Source organism: Caloenas nicobarica, chromosome 14 (assembly GCF_036013445.1).
Source record: "Caloenas nicobarica isolate bCalNic1 chromosome 14, bCalNic1.hap1, whole genome shotgun sequence".
Classification (NCBI taxonomy): domain Eukaryota; kingdom Metazoa; phylum Chordata; class Aves; order Columbiformes; family Columbidae; genus Caloenas; species Caloenas nicobarica.
The window spans coordinates 493,741-510,296 of NC_088258.1; the positions used below are offsets into that span (position 1 = coordinate 493,741).

General features: G+C 60.9%; 1 protein-coding gene across 1 annotated transcript; it reads left to right on the forward strand.

Moving 5' to 3' along the window:
- Positions 1 to 5,879: 5,879 nt before the first annotated feature.
- HS3ST2 (heparan sulfate-glucosamine 3-sulfotransferase 2) lies at positions 5,880 to 16,186 on the forward strand. Its single transcript, XM_065644734.1, has 2 exons — positions 5,880 to 6,364; positions 14,934 to 16,186. The coding sequence occupies exons 1-2, from the start codon at positions 5,880 to 5,882 to the stop codon at positions 15,550 to 15,552; spliced, it is 1,104 nt and encodes a 367-aa protein (XP_065500806.1). The 3' UTR covers positions 15,553 to 16,186.
- The last annotated feature ends 370 nt before the right edge of the window (positions 16,187 to 16,556 follow it).

Here is a 16,556-nt window from a genome sequence, read left to right on the forward strand (position 1 = left end):
GGTAGAGCCACAGCCCCACGGCCACGCAGCTGCTCCTGCGCCCACATGTGCAGCACTGCTGTGCCGTGTGATGCCATGCCGTGCCGTGCCATGCTGGGCTCTGGCAGCAACACCTGTCTCTCTGACGCTGGCAGCAGCACGGGCCAGCGCCTGGGCAGGGGAGGGCCGGCCCGGGGAGCTCTCGGTCTCTGGCCCTGCCCGGCAGAGCTGCAGGACGGTGTGGGGCCAGGGGAGCTGGGGGCGAATCCCCGCAGAGGGACCCCGGGGCTGCACGTGTCCTCTGGGCCCCCAGCCCCAGGTGTGGAGCTGAAGGTGATTAGTCAGGACTGTTAAATTGGCAGTGAGTGGGTGAGGCTTTAAAAGCTTCCAGCAGGGTGGGGTTGTTGCTGCCTGACCCTCTTGGGCTAGCCCTGTGTGCATGGAGCTCAGGTGGGGCTTGGGGGTGTCCCCTGTGCCCCCAGCACCAGAGCCATGGGGCTGCTCATCCAGAGGGGTCAGACAGGAGGGAACCCCAGGGGTGCTGGCGGGTTGGTGCTGGTGTTGGGGGGCTGCAGGGACCCCTCCCAGGCTGGGGGCTGCTTCCCGAGCGATGGCTTTTCTGCAGCACGGGGCCAGCTCGCCCGGCTCTGTGCGGCTCTTCAGCCTGCCCAGGGCTGCCAGCATGGGAGTGACGCCTCCTGGCACCTGCAGAGGGTCTTCCCAGTGCAGGGAGGAGGAAGAGGGTAGACCTTCCTCCAGCCAGGGACACTGCCAGGGGACACAGCGGTGCTGGGAGTGAGTGGTGCAAATCGGGCAGCTTGCTGCTTATTTTCTGCCTTGAAGTTTATGTGAAGTGAGGATGGGGTTATAAAGCTATAGAAGAGCTTGGCTGAACATGAGGCAACACTGAAAACAAGCTTTAAAAAAAAATTTGCCAGCTTGTGTTTGAGTACAGATTCCTCATTTGCAGTTAAATATAATTGTGAAGGTCTGTGAGCCAAAGAGATATTTCTAGTTATTGGAGAACAAACTCCTGCCCCTGTGATCCCCAAGGAATGATAATGAGATTTAACCTAAGCAGCCGCTGCGGAGAGCCTGGGAGAGCGCCACGCGTGCTGGAGTGATGACGAGGAGCAGAGGCTGGTTACAGGGTCCCTGTCTGCTGCAGCGCGCAGATGAACTCCGCCAATGGAATCATCTTCTGCACTGCTCTTCGTACAGCGGCGCCGCAGCAGGAGACACTGACGGGCACGGCTGCCCAGAGCCCTCCGGCACCAGGGAGCTGCCTCTGGCTGCTTCAGGGCTGGGAAGGGAGCTGGGGGGGCAGAAACGAGGATCCAGCTGCCCTTGGGGCCAGGACACGGGGAGCCCATGGCTCACCCTCACCCTTCCTGCTCTAGGGCCCTTCCTTGTCTTCTGTCTTGGCACGAGCTGGTCCTTGGTGCATCCCCAGCCCCGTGGGCAGGATTCAGCCCGCGGCTGTGGCTGGGGACAGGGGTCAGCTTGACCTGGCGGCGCTGGACCACGTGCCGGTGGAGCAGCTGTCCCCCCAGTGCGGCAGGGGACAGGGCTGTGCCACGGCCACCGCTACGAGGGGCAGGAGCTCGCAGGGTGCCAGCGCACCCTTGCCCACCCCCAGTTATGGTCTTTGCAGCGTCGGTGACAGATACGTAAGGATTAAATTGCAGTAATCTCTGTAATCTACTCAGCAAGATTAAAACCTCCTCCCGCCCCCAGACTTTATCCTTTTCATTCCAGGACTCACTAGCAGTGATTACAGCTGGGGGAAGCCATTTAGCTTTTAAGCACTGCTCCATCCTGCTTAAAAATGCATTTCAGAATCAAATGAGTTTGTGCAGCATGGCCAGGGCTGGCTGCTCCGGCTGGGCGAGAGGCTCAGAATTAGGACCAAAGTAGCTTGAGTCAGAGTCAAAATTAAATTTATTGTTTCTGGCCTTGCTCAGAATACAGTACATTTACAACTGATTAACGAAGCTTACAGGAGTTTCAGACTCAATTCAAGCAGCTCAGAAAGTCTCTGCTTCCACCCTGCTGTCTGACAGGCACCTTTGGACTCCGCTGCCCTTAGGAGACCCCAGATTGCAGAGCTGGGAGACCTGCCAGTCAGCACTGAGTTTGGTGATGAGCTGAGGGAGCTGCACGAGCCGGGATCAGCCATTGGCATCAGCTCTGAGCCTAGACTAGGACTGAATATCATCTCCATGTCTGCAGCACAAGCCTGCAGCTCTTGTTGGGGCTGGGGTGTTGCGAGGGCTGCACTCAAGGAAGGGGAGGGAGGAGGAACCACCCGAGTGCTGATGGCTGCGGTGGTGGTGCCAGAGCCTTTGGCGTTGGCTGGAGCGGGAGGATGCAGCCCCAGCAGCTGCCCCAGGGCTCTGGAGAGCCCCCATCCAGGTACAGGTACTGCTCAGCCATCAATTCCCAGCACAAAGGTGGCAGTTTATCAGCCCACAATCAAAAGGTTGTTAATGACATACATATTAGACACAGAAAACTGGATTAACAATGACACTTTGGCCCTGAGGACTTTTTTTGGCTCTAGAAACAAATTCTAACCTTGATCTCTTCTGCCTACAACCTGAAGACATCACGAGTAGAATAGCACCTTTAATCTTATTTGCTATTTCCAGTATGCATTTTATTGCTTTTCTTTTTTTCTACAGGTTTCATGTGCTCCTGGCACAGACTTTTTGTGCGTTTCTGTAATAATCTTCTGATCCTACATTTCTGCAGCCTTTCTCTTCTTGCCTGCCCATCAGCCACTTGTGCTTGGGATGAGCCCTTGGCCCCAGGGGGCTCCTGGCTGGGGGGTTTCCCAGGGAGGAGCAGCTCTTTGTGTCAGTTCCTGGCCTGAGGTGACCAGTCCCTTGGGGGAAACAAGGCGAGGGGACTGAGGGAGGAGGACAAGCTCCAAATCCTTCCATGGTGTGTGTATTGTGAGTGCTGCCCTGGGCAGGGGTAGCACAAGGGGCTCCCCAGGGGCATTGGGAGAAACTGTCCTGGGGCAAACCAGCACCTAGGACTGAGCGATGAGCTGTGGCAGCTGGCCTGGGGGGGACAGGACTCTGAGGAGCCTTTGGGGCTAATGCCAGGAAAGGCAGCGGGGTCTGGAGATGCTTTGGTAAATCCCACCCCAGCAGAGAGATGAGAGAGCTTGGGAGAGGTGAAGGGAAACATCAGTTGGGAAGAGAGCCAGGAACCCAGGAGAGGTGAGGAGGAGGGGGGCACTGGTGGGACCCTGAAAAGGAGGAGAAGAGGAGAGGAGGAGAAGAGGAGAAGAAGCAGGTGTAAGGCTGGCAGCAACATGCAGTGCCAGCTCAGCCCAGGGATGGGTAATGGGGGGCAGGAGGGGAGGCAGGACCTTCTCCAGTGCTCCCAGTTATTTCTCCAGCCCCACTGCTGGGAGGTGCTGGCTGAGAGGGGACTCTCCTGCTGCGGTTCTGAGGGCTCCTTCCCCCATGATGCTGGGGCAGCTCTGCAGCAGCACGGGGCCTGGTCCCCCCGCGGGGCTCCTGCTTGCACAGGCGGCAGGGCCGGCAGCATGCCGAGTGCACCAGAAAGCTGTTGTTTATGTGGAGTCGGGTGTAAACAGCAAACGTGTCATGGAAAAGACAAGCCCTGCAAAGATGCAAAGACTGAAAGCAAAATTGTCAGCTTTACAAAACATTCTTCCCTTGCAAGCAGAGAAACCTGGAGGTGTCTGGGCATCCACACCAGCTTTATTTATCCAGACGCCTCTAATGTTCATGCTTAAGCAATGTGTTTGCTGCCGAGACTGGATCACCACATGGAGGCAATAAAACGGCTAAAAATGGAAAAAGCAACTTTTTTCACAGATCTACTTCGGCAGTTTGTCATGGAGCGGAACTGAGTGACGAACACCTCCTGCTGCTGGCGGGGAGCGCAGTGATGCTGGGTACCCCCGCGCCCCTGCTCCTGCTGTCGGCTGCCCAGGCGGGGCAGCATCCCTGCCTGAGGGGCTGAAGCCCGTTGGCTCTGTCACTGCCCCCTCCCTGCTCGGAGTTGCACTGGTGGAAGTACCAGCCCTGGGTGAGTTTACACGAGCCAGGAGCAGCATGGCCCTGGCCGGCTGCTCCAGGATGACCCAGGTGCACGGGTCTGTCTCCACACCTTGACCCACATGAGGTGCTGGTGCCCAGGCACAACCTGCTGTTGCACAGAGCAGCACATATGGCACTAAATGTCCCAAATGCAAAACCTCTGTGGGTCACTCAGTGCGTCAGGATGTTGAGCTTGGCCCCACAAGGACTCAGCCTGTCCTCCAGTTCTAGAGCTCTCCTGAGGCAGCAGACTCCTTCTTCCTTAAGAAACTATTTTTAAACTCCCAGGGAGGTCCAATCCCACTGCTCCTGCACCAGCACAGGCAAGAGAGGGTGCAGAGAGCACTGCTTTTCAGTTGTCCTTTCTGTCTTTCTTTATATCTGTGCTAAGTTCCTGGGTGTTGCACAAGAGAAATCTCATCCCCACCCTGGACTGGCTGCCAGGGAGCTTGCAGCATCCTTGTTTGTGTTGGGCTGGCACTTTTTTCCTGTCTCTCTCTATTATCATCCTTCTTTCCAAGTAACAAGACAAGTAGTTTTCTGCAGCTGAACGAGCTTTCTGTGCTGAGAAAGCAGGACAACTGTTAATGTTTCAGCGGTGCTGCATGCAGCCCTTTGGCTTTAGCATGACCAGCCGAGCAGAAGCCCAGGATGTCGGGGTGCGAGAGGGAAGAAGATGTGACAAGAAGAGGAGTGGAGATAGAGCAATAACCTGCACCCATACCCTGCTGCAGCCCTGTGGTTCTCCTGGGTCAGGCTGCTTTGTAGGACATCACAAATCATACAGGTGAGGCTGGGCACCCCCAGCGTGGCAGAGAAATTTAATTCTTGCATCGTCTTCAAGCCTTCCCTTCTTACTCACCGGCGGTGCCACCGCTGCGGCCGATGGCTGCTCTTCCTGCCCATGCTGGGGACAGGGACCGCTGCTGCCGTGCGAGGCGGCCCCTCCGTGCTCCCCGAGGAGGACGCGGCTGCGGGGCAGAGCGGCCCCGGCCCGGGAAGGAGCATCCCTGGGGCCGGGCTGGGCACGTCGCCTCGGGGCCGGCAGGTACCCAGCCTGCTGCCGGCTGCGCCCGTGCCCAGCTCCGAGTGCCCGGGCCGGGATCGGTGGCTGCTCACACCCGCTCCGGTGCCGGCTCCCGCTCCCGGCCCGGGCTCTGGGGGGACAAGCAGGTGCCCCCGGGCCCGCCCCGCTGCTCTGGGCAGTTGAGGACTCGCCGCAGGGCCGGGCAGGACAGCGGGCGCCCCAGTCCCTGCCCTCCAGTCCCAGCGCCACGACGAAGCCCGAAGGACCGGCCGGGGCGGGGCTGGGCGGGATGCTCGCACCGGGACCGGCGCCGCGCCCGGGCAGAGCCGGCGGGGGAGCGAGGCCGGTCAGATCCCATCCCCATCCCCAGGGCAGCCCCGTCCCGGGCGGGAGGGCTCTGCGCGGAGAGTGCCGGCGGCCCGGCCCGGCGGAGGCTGCGACCGCCGAGCGATCGCGGGGGCTCCGGGAGGAGCTGACGTCAGGCGGCCCCTTAAATAGCAGCGCAGCCGCCTCTGCCCCGGCACTTCCCGCGGAGGCGAGAGCCGCGGCCGCCGCTGTCGTCCGAGCGCCGCGCCCGCCGGGGATGGGAGCCGCGGCGGCGGGGCCGCGGGCGCGCAGGGGCCGCGGCGGCGGGCGCAGCCCCCCGGGGCGGCCCGGCCGCTCCGCCGCGTAGCCCCGGGACATGAGGGAGCGGCCGCGCAGGGTGCGGGGCGCCGCCGCCGCGGGGCCCCGGGGGCAGCGGCGCGCCGGGCCGGGCCGCGCCATGCCCGGCGGCGCGGCCCCATGGAGCCATGGCGCATAGGGCGCCGAGCGGGCGGGCCCCGGCTGCGGCTCCGGCTCCGTCCCGGCGGCTGGCGCGGAGGGTCCTGGTCCTCTTCACGCTGTCGCTCTCTTGCTCCTACCTCTGCTACAGCCTCCTCTGCTGCTGCGGCGGCCCCGCCGCGCCCCGTGCCCGCTGCGCGCCCGCCCGCAGCGCCGCCGCCAAGAAACTTCTGCAGAAGTCGCGGCCCTGTGGGCGGCCGCCCCCCGCCGAGCCCCCGGGCAGCGCCGCGCCCGCCCGCCGCCCGCGGGAGCCCCCCGTCCCGCCGGCCGGCAGCGCCCCGGGGCCGGCCCGCCCGGGCACCAAGCGCCTGCCGCAGGCCATCGTGGTGGGCGTCAAGAAGGGCGGCACCCGCGCCGTGCTGGAGTTCATCCGGGTGCACCCCGACGTGCGCGCCCTGGGCACCGAGCCCCACTTCTTCGACAGGAACTACGACCGCGGGCTGGAGTGGTACAGGTGAGGCCGGCGCTGCGGGACCGGTCCGTGCACCCCCTGTCCCGCCCGGCCGGCGGGACCGCGATCACCCCCGGCGAGGCCCCGCTCGGTCCCCGCTGCCCTCTCCTGTGCCGGTGCTCTCGGTGCTCGACTCGGGTCTCGCGTCCTCGCCCGCTGCCGCGACCCTCGGCGGGAGCGGCCGGTCCGGTCCGCACGGGCGAGCTTGTGCTGCCGGTGGGCTGTCGCCCGGCCGCGCGCGGGGGGTTTTCCTCTTCTTCCTCCTCCTCCTCCCGCAGTGCCGAACGGGGCCGCGCTGGCTCCGGGAGCACCTCTATGCCCCAGCCCTGCGCGACCCCTTCCCCCGGCCGTGGGAACCTGGCTGCTGTGGCCGCCCCAGCCGTGCGGGAACCGGCGCCGGGACGGTGACAGGTTTCCCGCCCTGCCCGAGGAAACACTTGCCTACGTGAAGGGGTCTCCAAAACACGACTGACTAGCCCACGGGACGGGACGGCTGCCCTCCCTGCAGCCCCGCTCAGCGTGCCTCAGCATCCTCCGCCAGCAGGTTTTATCTCTGGCTCTGGGAGAGGGGCAGTCCCTGTCCTCCGCCGTCTTGTCTGTCTGAACTCAGATTAAGAGCAGATCTATCTTGAGATCTCTAATAATGTGCAGGGAACAGCGAGTGCATCTCCAGGAGGAGATGGTGGGATTTTAATTTTAGTAAAGGCTTTTTGAGGAACTTGGCAGCGCTCACAGAGAGACAGTGAGTACTGCGTGTGAGCAGGTCGCATCGCCCGTGGGCTCGTCCCCTGCCCGTGGCCCTGCACTTGGTGCTGCGGGCAGCTTGCGCCCCGCTCCCCGCCATGCATGACCCAGTGTACCGGTGTTTGTTTGCTGTGCCGTTGTGGAGCTCTGTGCTGTTCTCAGGCAGGGCTGCAGTGCTTGTGCTGGGCATCAGCCTCGCAAGGCAGAGGAGGGCTTGGTCTGGCCCTGAGTCCCTTCGAGCTCGCAGCAGGGAAAAGGCCGCCTGGCATGGCCACTGTGCAGGAGCATCATGGTGGCTGGGGGGAGCAGCCCATGGGGTCACCACTGAGCTCGTTTGCTCTGCTGTCTCGCAGTGGTTTCCCAGCACAGATGTCCCCTGTTCCGGAGAAGGGCAGCGCTCATTGACTGCCGAACAGGGCAGGAGGCACTGTGACATGATGTTCCCAGCTCTGCTGGAGTCCTGGTTTGTCTTCTGGCTGGGCAGGGCTGTGTCGTGCCTGTCGTGTGAGGATGCCCGTTTCTGGCTGTGAGCTCAGCGCAGCTCCTGCCTGCTGAGCACTGGGCTGCTGCTCCAGCCCTTGTAGCCTAGGGAGGCAGCTCGGGCACTGCCCAGGGAGGGCTGTCTGCAGACGCAGGCAGGTCTGCTGCTCTACCTTGTGCTTGGGTCACAGCAGACCCTGCAGCCAGGGACGTTCAGCTCCTTTTGCAGTGGTACCGGTGCTGCTCCTGCAGACGTGCTCGTGGCTCCTTGCAGGAGGTGCAGGGCTGCAGAGCTCAGCCAGAGCAGCGCTTGCCAGCACCTGTCTGAATGAAGGGAAGGGGCTGCACCCCAGACAGAGCCCACCTGGGGCATGTAAGGGCACCCACAGGGACCCAGCGTGGTGCTGGTCATGGAGGCAGGAGCAGGGTCCCCTTCCCACTCACACTTGGGCACCGAGGGGCTGTGGCAGTGAGCACGGAGCAGCCGACCTCCCGCTCTGAGCCGTGGTTCACCCTGGGATCCTCCATGTGAAGGCACCCATGTGTGACCTGGAGGGCCGCAGCCTGTGACAGCGAGTGGCAGTGGTGACCAGCAGCTGCTGAGCGAGGTGGGGGCAGCAATGGGAACCCAGCTGGGTGAGCAACCTGCTGCCCGGGTCCTGGCTTCACCTCTAGATCGATGGAGAGATCGTGCCAGAGCAGTGGAGCCTCCAAATTAGTTCAGCTAAAACAATTAAATGACAACTTCCCTGGTTTTATTACTTTTTTTTTTTAACCTCGCCAATGTGCCAGAACTTAAGCATAGAGGCTGCTAATGTATAAAATGTGGAATTGATTTTCCTCCTTGCAAGTGGAGCAATTAAATGTGGAGCAGGTCTAACCCGCAGTGTGATGAGCTGCTGCCGCTCTGCGAAGAGCCTGGGGAGCAGGAGCGTGGGTCGTGCCCGTGGTGCGTGCTGGGTTCGGCAGCTGCTGGTGAGGGGGCTTGGGGAGCACGGTGGTGCCGTGGGGTCTCTACAGGTCACCCAGAACACAGACCCCTGGAAGACAAGGTTTCTCCCGTCATGAGCAGAGACTTTGCCTGCGGGAGCCACTGACTACTGGAACAGCTGAGTGCCCGGTCCGGCTCTGTCCTTCCCGTTCCGTGCCCCAGTTGGGACCGAGTGGTGGGACCAAGTAGGTCTTGATGCAGTTGAGAGCAGCGTGAGGGCTGAGCCCCTCTGATGCTCTGAACATCTCAGTTCCTGTTTTTCCACATTTTCCCCTGCCTTGGAGTTGGTCTGACGTGGAGGTGGCAGAGCCAGCAGGAGGGGACATCTCCTGATCCGCCTGTCCTTGCCCGCTCCAAATGTCGTGCTTGCTGCCAGCTGCTGTGTTCGCAGTGCCTCCTGCCTGAGCTGCTGCCAGTGCCCCGGGCAGCCTGCGCTGGGGATGGGCACGCTGGGCAGAGCCAGATCCCGCCCTTGCCCCCAGACCACCGCCCGGGACCTGCCTGCTCAGGCCAAAACACCACGTCGTGTCCAATTCCCATCAGCCTCTCTAATCCACCTCATTAGCTAGAGTTACACTACAGGAAAGGTATTTTTAGCAAGATCTGTTTTAAGACAACTGAAACCAAACAGCCAGCTACTGGGGAGTATTGATTCATTACCAATCCTGGACTAAATGTTCGATATAGAGCTTTTTCCTGCTGCAGGTAGCGTATGCCAATAACCTTCAATATTTTCCAGAACACAGGGAAGACAGTGTTGTTTGATTTGCAGTTAACTTTGAGTGATAACTCTAATTACAGCATCTCAGGGTGCAGTTTTCCTCTCTGGGATTCCTGAGTAGCCCTGCCAGATGTTCAAGCATTATTTTCCCGGAGAGGAGCTTTTCCTGGCAGCTCTGGCTGTGTCCCGAGCACGCTCTGCCCCGCGGGCTGTGCTGTAGCAGGGCTGGCACAGGGCAGAGCCTGGCAGCTCCCGCGCGGACCCGCCTGCCCTAGTCCTGTCCCAGGGCTCCCCTGTGTGCCGGTGCAACTGGGGGGCCCCACACTGGGACCTCTGCCGCCTGCCCCCCGGCCCGTGGTTTGGGTGCTCCCGGGGCTGCGGTGCTGCCGGCTGCTGAGCGGGGCACTGCGGCTGTGCCGGGGGGCAGACCCCAGCCAGGGACCATCATCCCGTGTCCGCAGGAGGGAGAGGAAGGAGCGTGCACACCCAGCTCCCGCACTCCGCCTCGCTAATTGCTCCTCGCTAATGGCCAGGTTGGCGCACACACAAATGGGAGCCCATTAGGCTTTGCCCGGCGACGCTGGCTGTTTTGTGGGCTTGACTGACAGTGCATTTTGCTGAAGTTAATTAAGAAGAGAGGAAGGCAGCAAGCTTCAAGGATGCTTTGAAATTTCCTTGACTTCAGAGAGTGCCCTGGCTCTGAGGAACAGGTACAAAACCTTCAGCAGAGACTTCAGCATGAGGAGCTGCCCACAGGCAGCGTGTTCGCTGGTGGCTGCCCTGCCTGTGTCTGCTGTGGGCAGCAGCTCTGCCCACCCTGGGGGTCCTGGGTGCCCCAGAGACCCTCGCTCTGGCCCCGGGAGGGTTCCCCTGCTGAGTGCTGAGAGAAATGCAGGGAGGTGAATCCACGCAGGGCGTCAAGCCTTCAATATTAATGATGCTTGTTCCTGCTCTGTCTGCCATGACCTTGTTTGTAAATGCTGCAGTTTGTTCTAACCTTCGCTTCGGTGTCAGAAAATCCAGCTCATTACCCTGGCGTGGCCGTGGGCACGGCTGCTTTGTGACGCTGACAAGCAGAGAACACCAGTCCCTGGTGAGCTGGGTGTCCGCCCAGGGCTGTCTGTGGATCTGCCCCGCGGTGTGAGCCCGGTGGTGGTGCGGTGTGTGCGGTACCTGCCGCACCGGGCTGGCAGCAGGGACAGCAGGAGCTGGGCGTCTGCAGCCCTGGGTCCCAGCACCGTGTCTGTGTCCCAGGTGTGTCCCCGGCAGCAGGTGCCTTAGATGTGGCTGGAGTCGCTCTTTGCCAGCGCTGGTATGTGACACGGGGTCCGTGGGACCCGCCGCGGGGTCAGTGTGGTTTGTTCGTCGTGCCAGCACGTTGTCCCATCCCTCTGCACTCCTGAGCGCTGACAGTCACAAAGTGAGCAGCATACCTCTGACACCAGCTTTTAATTAAGAAATGTCTGCAGCAGCTGGGGCGTATTAGGTGATTTTTTAAAATGAATATTAGTTTTTGAAGTTTTACCTATGGCAGGAGTTGCCTTGGAAAAGGGAGATGGGCAGAGCCCAGCCGTTCTGTGTGGCCCGCGGGCCGGTGAGCCGGGCAGCACCGCGCCGGGCAGCCCTCGCCCCAGCCACGCTCCGTACGGCGCTGGCCTTGGGCTCTGTCAGACCCTCGGCTGATGCGGGGTGGTCCTTTAGGAAGGTGGGAGTTACACGTCAGCTTGTGCGTGTGCGCGTGCCCTTTGGAAAAGATTTTGTTGACTTAAAGGACACTGCAAATCTCTGGAGCATTTAAATGATTAAAAATGAATCAGCAGCAAAGTTAATTACTGTGTTCACACTGCCTTTATGCATTGAAATGTCCCTCATTAGCTGTCTGTGAGCACTGGTGTAAATTCTTTGAACATAAACATTTATTAAAGGCAGCCGATCCATCATTAAGTCCAAGGCTGGCGCAGTGCGGGGCGGTGGCAGTGGCAGTGGTGGCAGAGGGGACCGGGCAGCTGCTGCCGGCGCCGCAGTCCCTGGGGTGGCATTTCCCGGGGTGGACACGGCGCAACTCCCTGGAGCCGTGGGGGCTGGGGGGACGTGGCGAGTCCCCCGGGCAGCGTCGCGGGAGCCCCGCTCCCGGGCAGCCCGTCGCGCCCGCTGCCGCTGCGCTGCCGGCCTCAGCAGGATGGGGCGACATGGCAGGGGACCCAGGGCCGGGGATTCCCAGGTACCCCGTGAACCCCTCGGGGGGTCTTGCACTGTGATGCACCAGCTGTGCAGTTCCTGGCCAGGGTGTCCCTGTGTCCCAGGCATCTGCTGCAATGTCACCCAGCTAGGGAGAGCTTTTTATCTTCCTCACACCTCGCTTTCTCCTGTGCTTGACCCAGTTTTGTTTAAACCTCCAAGGAGCTTTGCTTGAGCTTTCATCTGCGGATGCCGCACGCAGTCCTGCTGAGCCCAGCAGCACTGGGCTGCCAGGGGAGAGCCGGTGGTGGCTGTCGGCTGTGTGCACTGTGGCACGGCACACGGCGCAGCGCGGCACAGTGCGGCACAGCTGGTGGCCGGTGGCTCCCAGCCCGGTGGCTCCTCTCCCTGCCCGCGCGGGCAGCGGCCCTGGATGCAGCTGCTGAGCAGCAACATCAGCTGGAAGCGCAACAGCACAGAGCCCTCCGCACAGGGGCCAACACTGGGGATTTTTTGCCAAATCAAACAGTTTGTGTGTATGCTGATGAGTGGATGGGGTCCAGGATTATGCACAAGTCAGGCTGAGCCTCTGAGGAGAGCCCGGGACGTGCCAGCACATCCTTGCACACCGCGAGCTGACCTGGGGGCTGCGCGGGCTGGATGGAGGGGCCGGGCTGTAACGGGATTATCGGATGGGCAGCCTCCCCACGCACACTTATCTGCAATATCTCAATCATCTGATGAATTTCTGTACAAATTTCTCCCTGGGAGAGTGTTTCACGCACGTTCAACATCAAAGCAGTGCAGGCAGCGAGGGAGCGCATGTTTCTTTAATGTGGGAGCGTTGTATGGGCCGTGGGGTGCCCAAAGGCAGATTGTAATAAAATTCGTAATTCAGGTCTAGGAAAGGTGCTGGTGAAAAGTTAACTCCTTCAGGGCGAGGTGCTGCCTTCGCGCCGGCACGGCCGGGGCTGGGTCTGCGGTGCTGCCGCCCCACGGCCCATGGCTGACACCACGGTGACCCCGGCTCAGCCACACCGGGGGACAGCAGCTCTCCTGGGGCCCTGCCAGCGACTGGATGGACCCTCCTGCGGCAGAGGTGACCCCCCAGCTCCACCGTCATGGGGGGACCCGTTTTCTAGCGGGGTCCTGATGGCAGCTGCACTGTCACCTCCCAGCAGCACCGTCCTGTCCCCGGTGCTGGCAGAGGTGACCGCTGACCACCCCTGGCACCCAGCAGCAGCTCGCTCGGCGTGTGCCGGTGCCACGGCCGCTGGGGACCCTTAGCAAAGTCACAGGCTGCAGGACAGTCCCTGGAGCGGCAGGAACGGCTCCTGCCCGAGCCGTGGGTGCCACGAGCCGCTTCCGAGAGCCGTCACACCTGAACGTGAGCCTGGGCCTTAAAACTGTGTGACATGCTATTTGTATGCAAATAACTCTGTGAAAGCAGAAGTCCTAAAATATCATTTAAAGTCAGCTGTAATTAAGTTTGCAATGCATTTCCCAGCTCTTGCAGCTCTGAGGATCCCACAGTTAACGTAAAGATGAATGCCTGGGTGACATTTCTCCCCCTTGCATGGTTTCACTGGTGATTTATTTATCTATTTGGATTGTGTTTTGTTGTCTCAGCAGCCTCTGTTGTTCAGGAGCAGCAGACACTGGGAGTCCATTTAGAAAACAACAACTCTTGTCTCATTTCACTAATTTACTATGCAGAGATTTTGTGTTTTTCATAATGGATTAGAACCTGTAATTTCATTTTTTGAATACATGGACCTAATAGCTCAAGTAATGAAAGTCTAACAAGCCTGAAGATGAGCCATTAATGAAACAGCAGTTTTATGATTCTCCACCAATATATTGTAATAGTGAATCACTTATAAAGCCGTCCCGTGCTGATTTGTGATGGAACCTGTTTGTGATACAGCGATACAGCCGCAGTGCCTGCCACTGCATTAGCATTTACTGACGTTTTTAAACAACGGAATCTGCATCGGGATTTGTGGGGTTGGGAGCGGAGCAGTGGGAAAGGGCAATTACACCGCGTCGGTGCCCAGGTATCTCTGTTAAACAGCCCTGTTGATTTACGCTATGTAATTAATTTGATCTCTTTCAAATGACGAAAATGGGTGGGAGTGCGTGAGGGTGTGTGGGGCTGTGCTGCCTGGGGATGGGTGGCTCCCGTCCCCCTGTGCAGCTCCTGTCCCCTTGTGCAGCTCCTGTCCCCCTGTGCAGCTCCTGTCCCCCTGTGCAGCTCCCGTCCCCCTGTGCAGCTCCCGTCCCCCTGTGCAGCCCCTGTCCCCTTGTGCAGCTCCTGTCCCCCTGTGCAGCCCCTGTCCCCTTGTGCAGCTCCCGTCCCCCTGTGCAGCCCCTGTCCCCTTGTGCAGCTCCTGTCCCCCTGTGCAGCTCCTGTCCCCCTGTGCAGCCCCTGTCCCCCTGTGCAGCTCCCGTCCCCCTGTGCAGCCCCTGTCCCCCTGTGCAACCCCTGTCCCCTTGTGCAGCCCCCGTCCCCCTGTGCAGCCCCCGTCCCCCTGTGCAGCTCCCGTCCCCTTGTGCAGCCCCTGTCCCCCTGTGCAGCCCCTGTCCCCCCTGTGCAGCTCCTGTCCCCCTGTGCAGCCCCTGTCCCCCTGTGCAGCCCCTGTCCCCCCTGTGCAGCTCCCGTCCCCCTGTGCAGCTCCTGTCCCCCTGTGCAGCCCCTGTCCCCTGGCGCCGCCCTGGCCCCTCACCGATGGGGCGGCAGCTCTGGGGCCACTTGGGATGGGGGGACTGTGGCCCTGTGCCAGCCCCGGGGGTGGCCTCGGCCATTGTCCCCAGCAGCTCCCAGCAGCCTGGCACAGACCTCTGGGTGCGTCACTTCAGGATCTCTCCGCAGGTCTCATCCAGCTGCTCCTCTCCCCCACTGGACCAAGGTGCCTTCTTGTCCCCCGTCACCTTCACAGGGCGTGTCCTGAGTCCCCCGGGGACCCACCACCCTCACCCATCCCATGCAGGTTCACGGGAAGGCTGTGGCTGGGAGGAATGTCCCTCCGGCGAGGCTGACGCAGAGCCAGCCCAGTGCTGGCACCCAGTCCTTGCCCGTGCCAGCCAGACCCGTGGCACCATGAATCTGGCTGTGATGGATTTAATAGTATAGAAGTACAAGACCAATTTATACATTTTTCCATTCCATTAGTTTTTATTTGATTTGGATGTTCACATGTCAAAGCAAATGATTTAATTAGTGCTAAACTGTGCTGCAGGGACGCTACGATTTCCCCCAGTCTGGTGCTCCCCAGGGGCTGGATGCGGGTGACGCCCATGGCCAGGGACCCTCTGCAGCACTGCAGGAGCTGTGCCTGCCCCCTCCTGCCCCCTCCCGCCCGGAGGGGACACCCCCCAGCCCCACACTGTGGACACCGCCTCCCAGTGCCGTGCCTGGCCCAGCCCTTCCCCACCATCACCCTCTGTGTTGTTTGCAGGAGCCTGATGCCGCGAACGCTTGACAGCCAGATCACAGTGGAGAAGACCCCCAGCTACTTTGTCACCAAGGAGGCACCACGGCGGATCTTCAACATGTCCCGGGAGACGAAGCTGATCGTGGTGGTGAGGAACCCGGTCACCCGCGCCATCTCGGACTACACGCAGACGCTCTCCAAGAAGCCGGACATCCCCACCTTTGAGGGGCTGTCCTTCCGCAACCGCAGCCTGGGGCTGGTGGACACGTCCTGGAACGCCATCCGCATCGGGATGTACGCCGTGCACCTGGAGAGCTGGCTCCAGTACTTCCCCCTCTCCCAGATCCACTTTGTCAGCGGGGAGAAGCTGATCACGGACCCAGCTGGGGAGATGGGCAAAGTCCAGGACTTCCTGGGCATCAAGCGGGTTATTACGGACAAGCACTTCTACTTCAACAAGACAAAAGGCTTTCCTTGCCTGAAGAAGTCGGAGAGCAGCAGCTTGCCTCGCTGCCTGGGCAAGTCCAAAGGCAGGACTCATGTGCAGATAGACCCGGAGGTCATTGAGCAGCTTCGGGACTTTTATAGACCTTATAATATCAAATTCTATGAAACAGTTGGGCAAGACTTCAGATGGGAATGAGCATCCAGGAGCAGAGCCGTGGTGATGTGAGGCTGCAGTCTTCCATGAGGGGCCCGGGGGGCTGGAGCCAGGACCCCCCCGGCCAGCCCGTCCTGCCTGGAACTGCGAGCAGAGGTGGGCAAGGGGCATCCCCAGCCCTCGGGAGGCTCCAGGGCGAGCTGAGATGGGAGGACACGGAGTCCTGCCACAGCCGCAGCGGGTGAGCGCCAGGCAGGCGCTGCCTGTCCCACAGGTCAGCGGGGCTGTGACTTGCTCCCTGGGGTCCCGTTTGCTTTTACCACACATGGTCCCCGAGGCCACGGTGATGGCCCTGTTGTGCAGGCCATGCACAGGCTGCTCCAAAGCACGTCCCTCCTCTGTGTCCCCAAGCAAACTGGCACCCCCAGATACCCCCTGAATGCGGGCAGCGGCCGTGGGGCTGTCCCCACGGGATGTCCCCATGGGGCCACGTCCCGCCGCGGTGCTGGGCTGGGCAGAGCTCCAGCTGCTCCACTTTGCCTTTTGTCACTTAAGCGCAGTGTGTAACCATGAGGACAGTGAGATGTATCTGCTTGAAAAAGAAGTCTATGAAAAATGTTGTACCAATATTTTGTCCTGTGAATAAAGCACAGAATCCTGCTGTTACGGGTATTTTAGTGGCACTAGTGTCCTTGTTCAGCATGTGATCCTTTTGTGTAAATAAAAGCGGCTACCACTGGTCCGTATGCATGCGCTTTTCTTAGGGCAGGGCTGGGCTGCAGCTGCCGGGTCCGGCAGAGCCGCAGGGTCAGGCATAGCGGCCGGGGCTGCGGCAGGACAGCGGTGCAGCCCGGCATGGCCAGGAGCGGACCTGTGGCACAGCCCGTCACAGCGGTGGTGGCACTGCCCGGTGTGCCCGAGGACCTGGGGTTAATGCCACCTCCTGCCAGCCGCGGGGGCAGACACTGCGTCAGACGCAAGCAGCAGTAATTTATGGCTGAACTTAATGGGCTGTTCTATAGGAGCCCATAATTACACTGAAATGT

Bases quoted from the DNA above. Each gene is read 5' to 3' on its own strand.
- HS3ST2 (XM_065644734.1), top strand. From the start codon at position 5,880: ATGGCGCATAGGGCGCCGAGCGGGCGGGCCCCGGCTGCGGCTCCGGCT. The intron at 6,365-14,933 runs GTGAGGCCGGCG...TGTTGTTTGCAG, and splicing joins CGCGGGCTGGAGTGGTACAG to GAGCCTGATGCCGCGAACGC.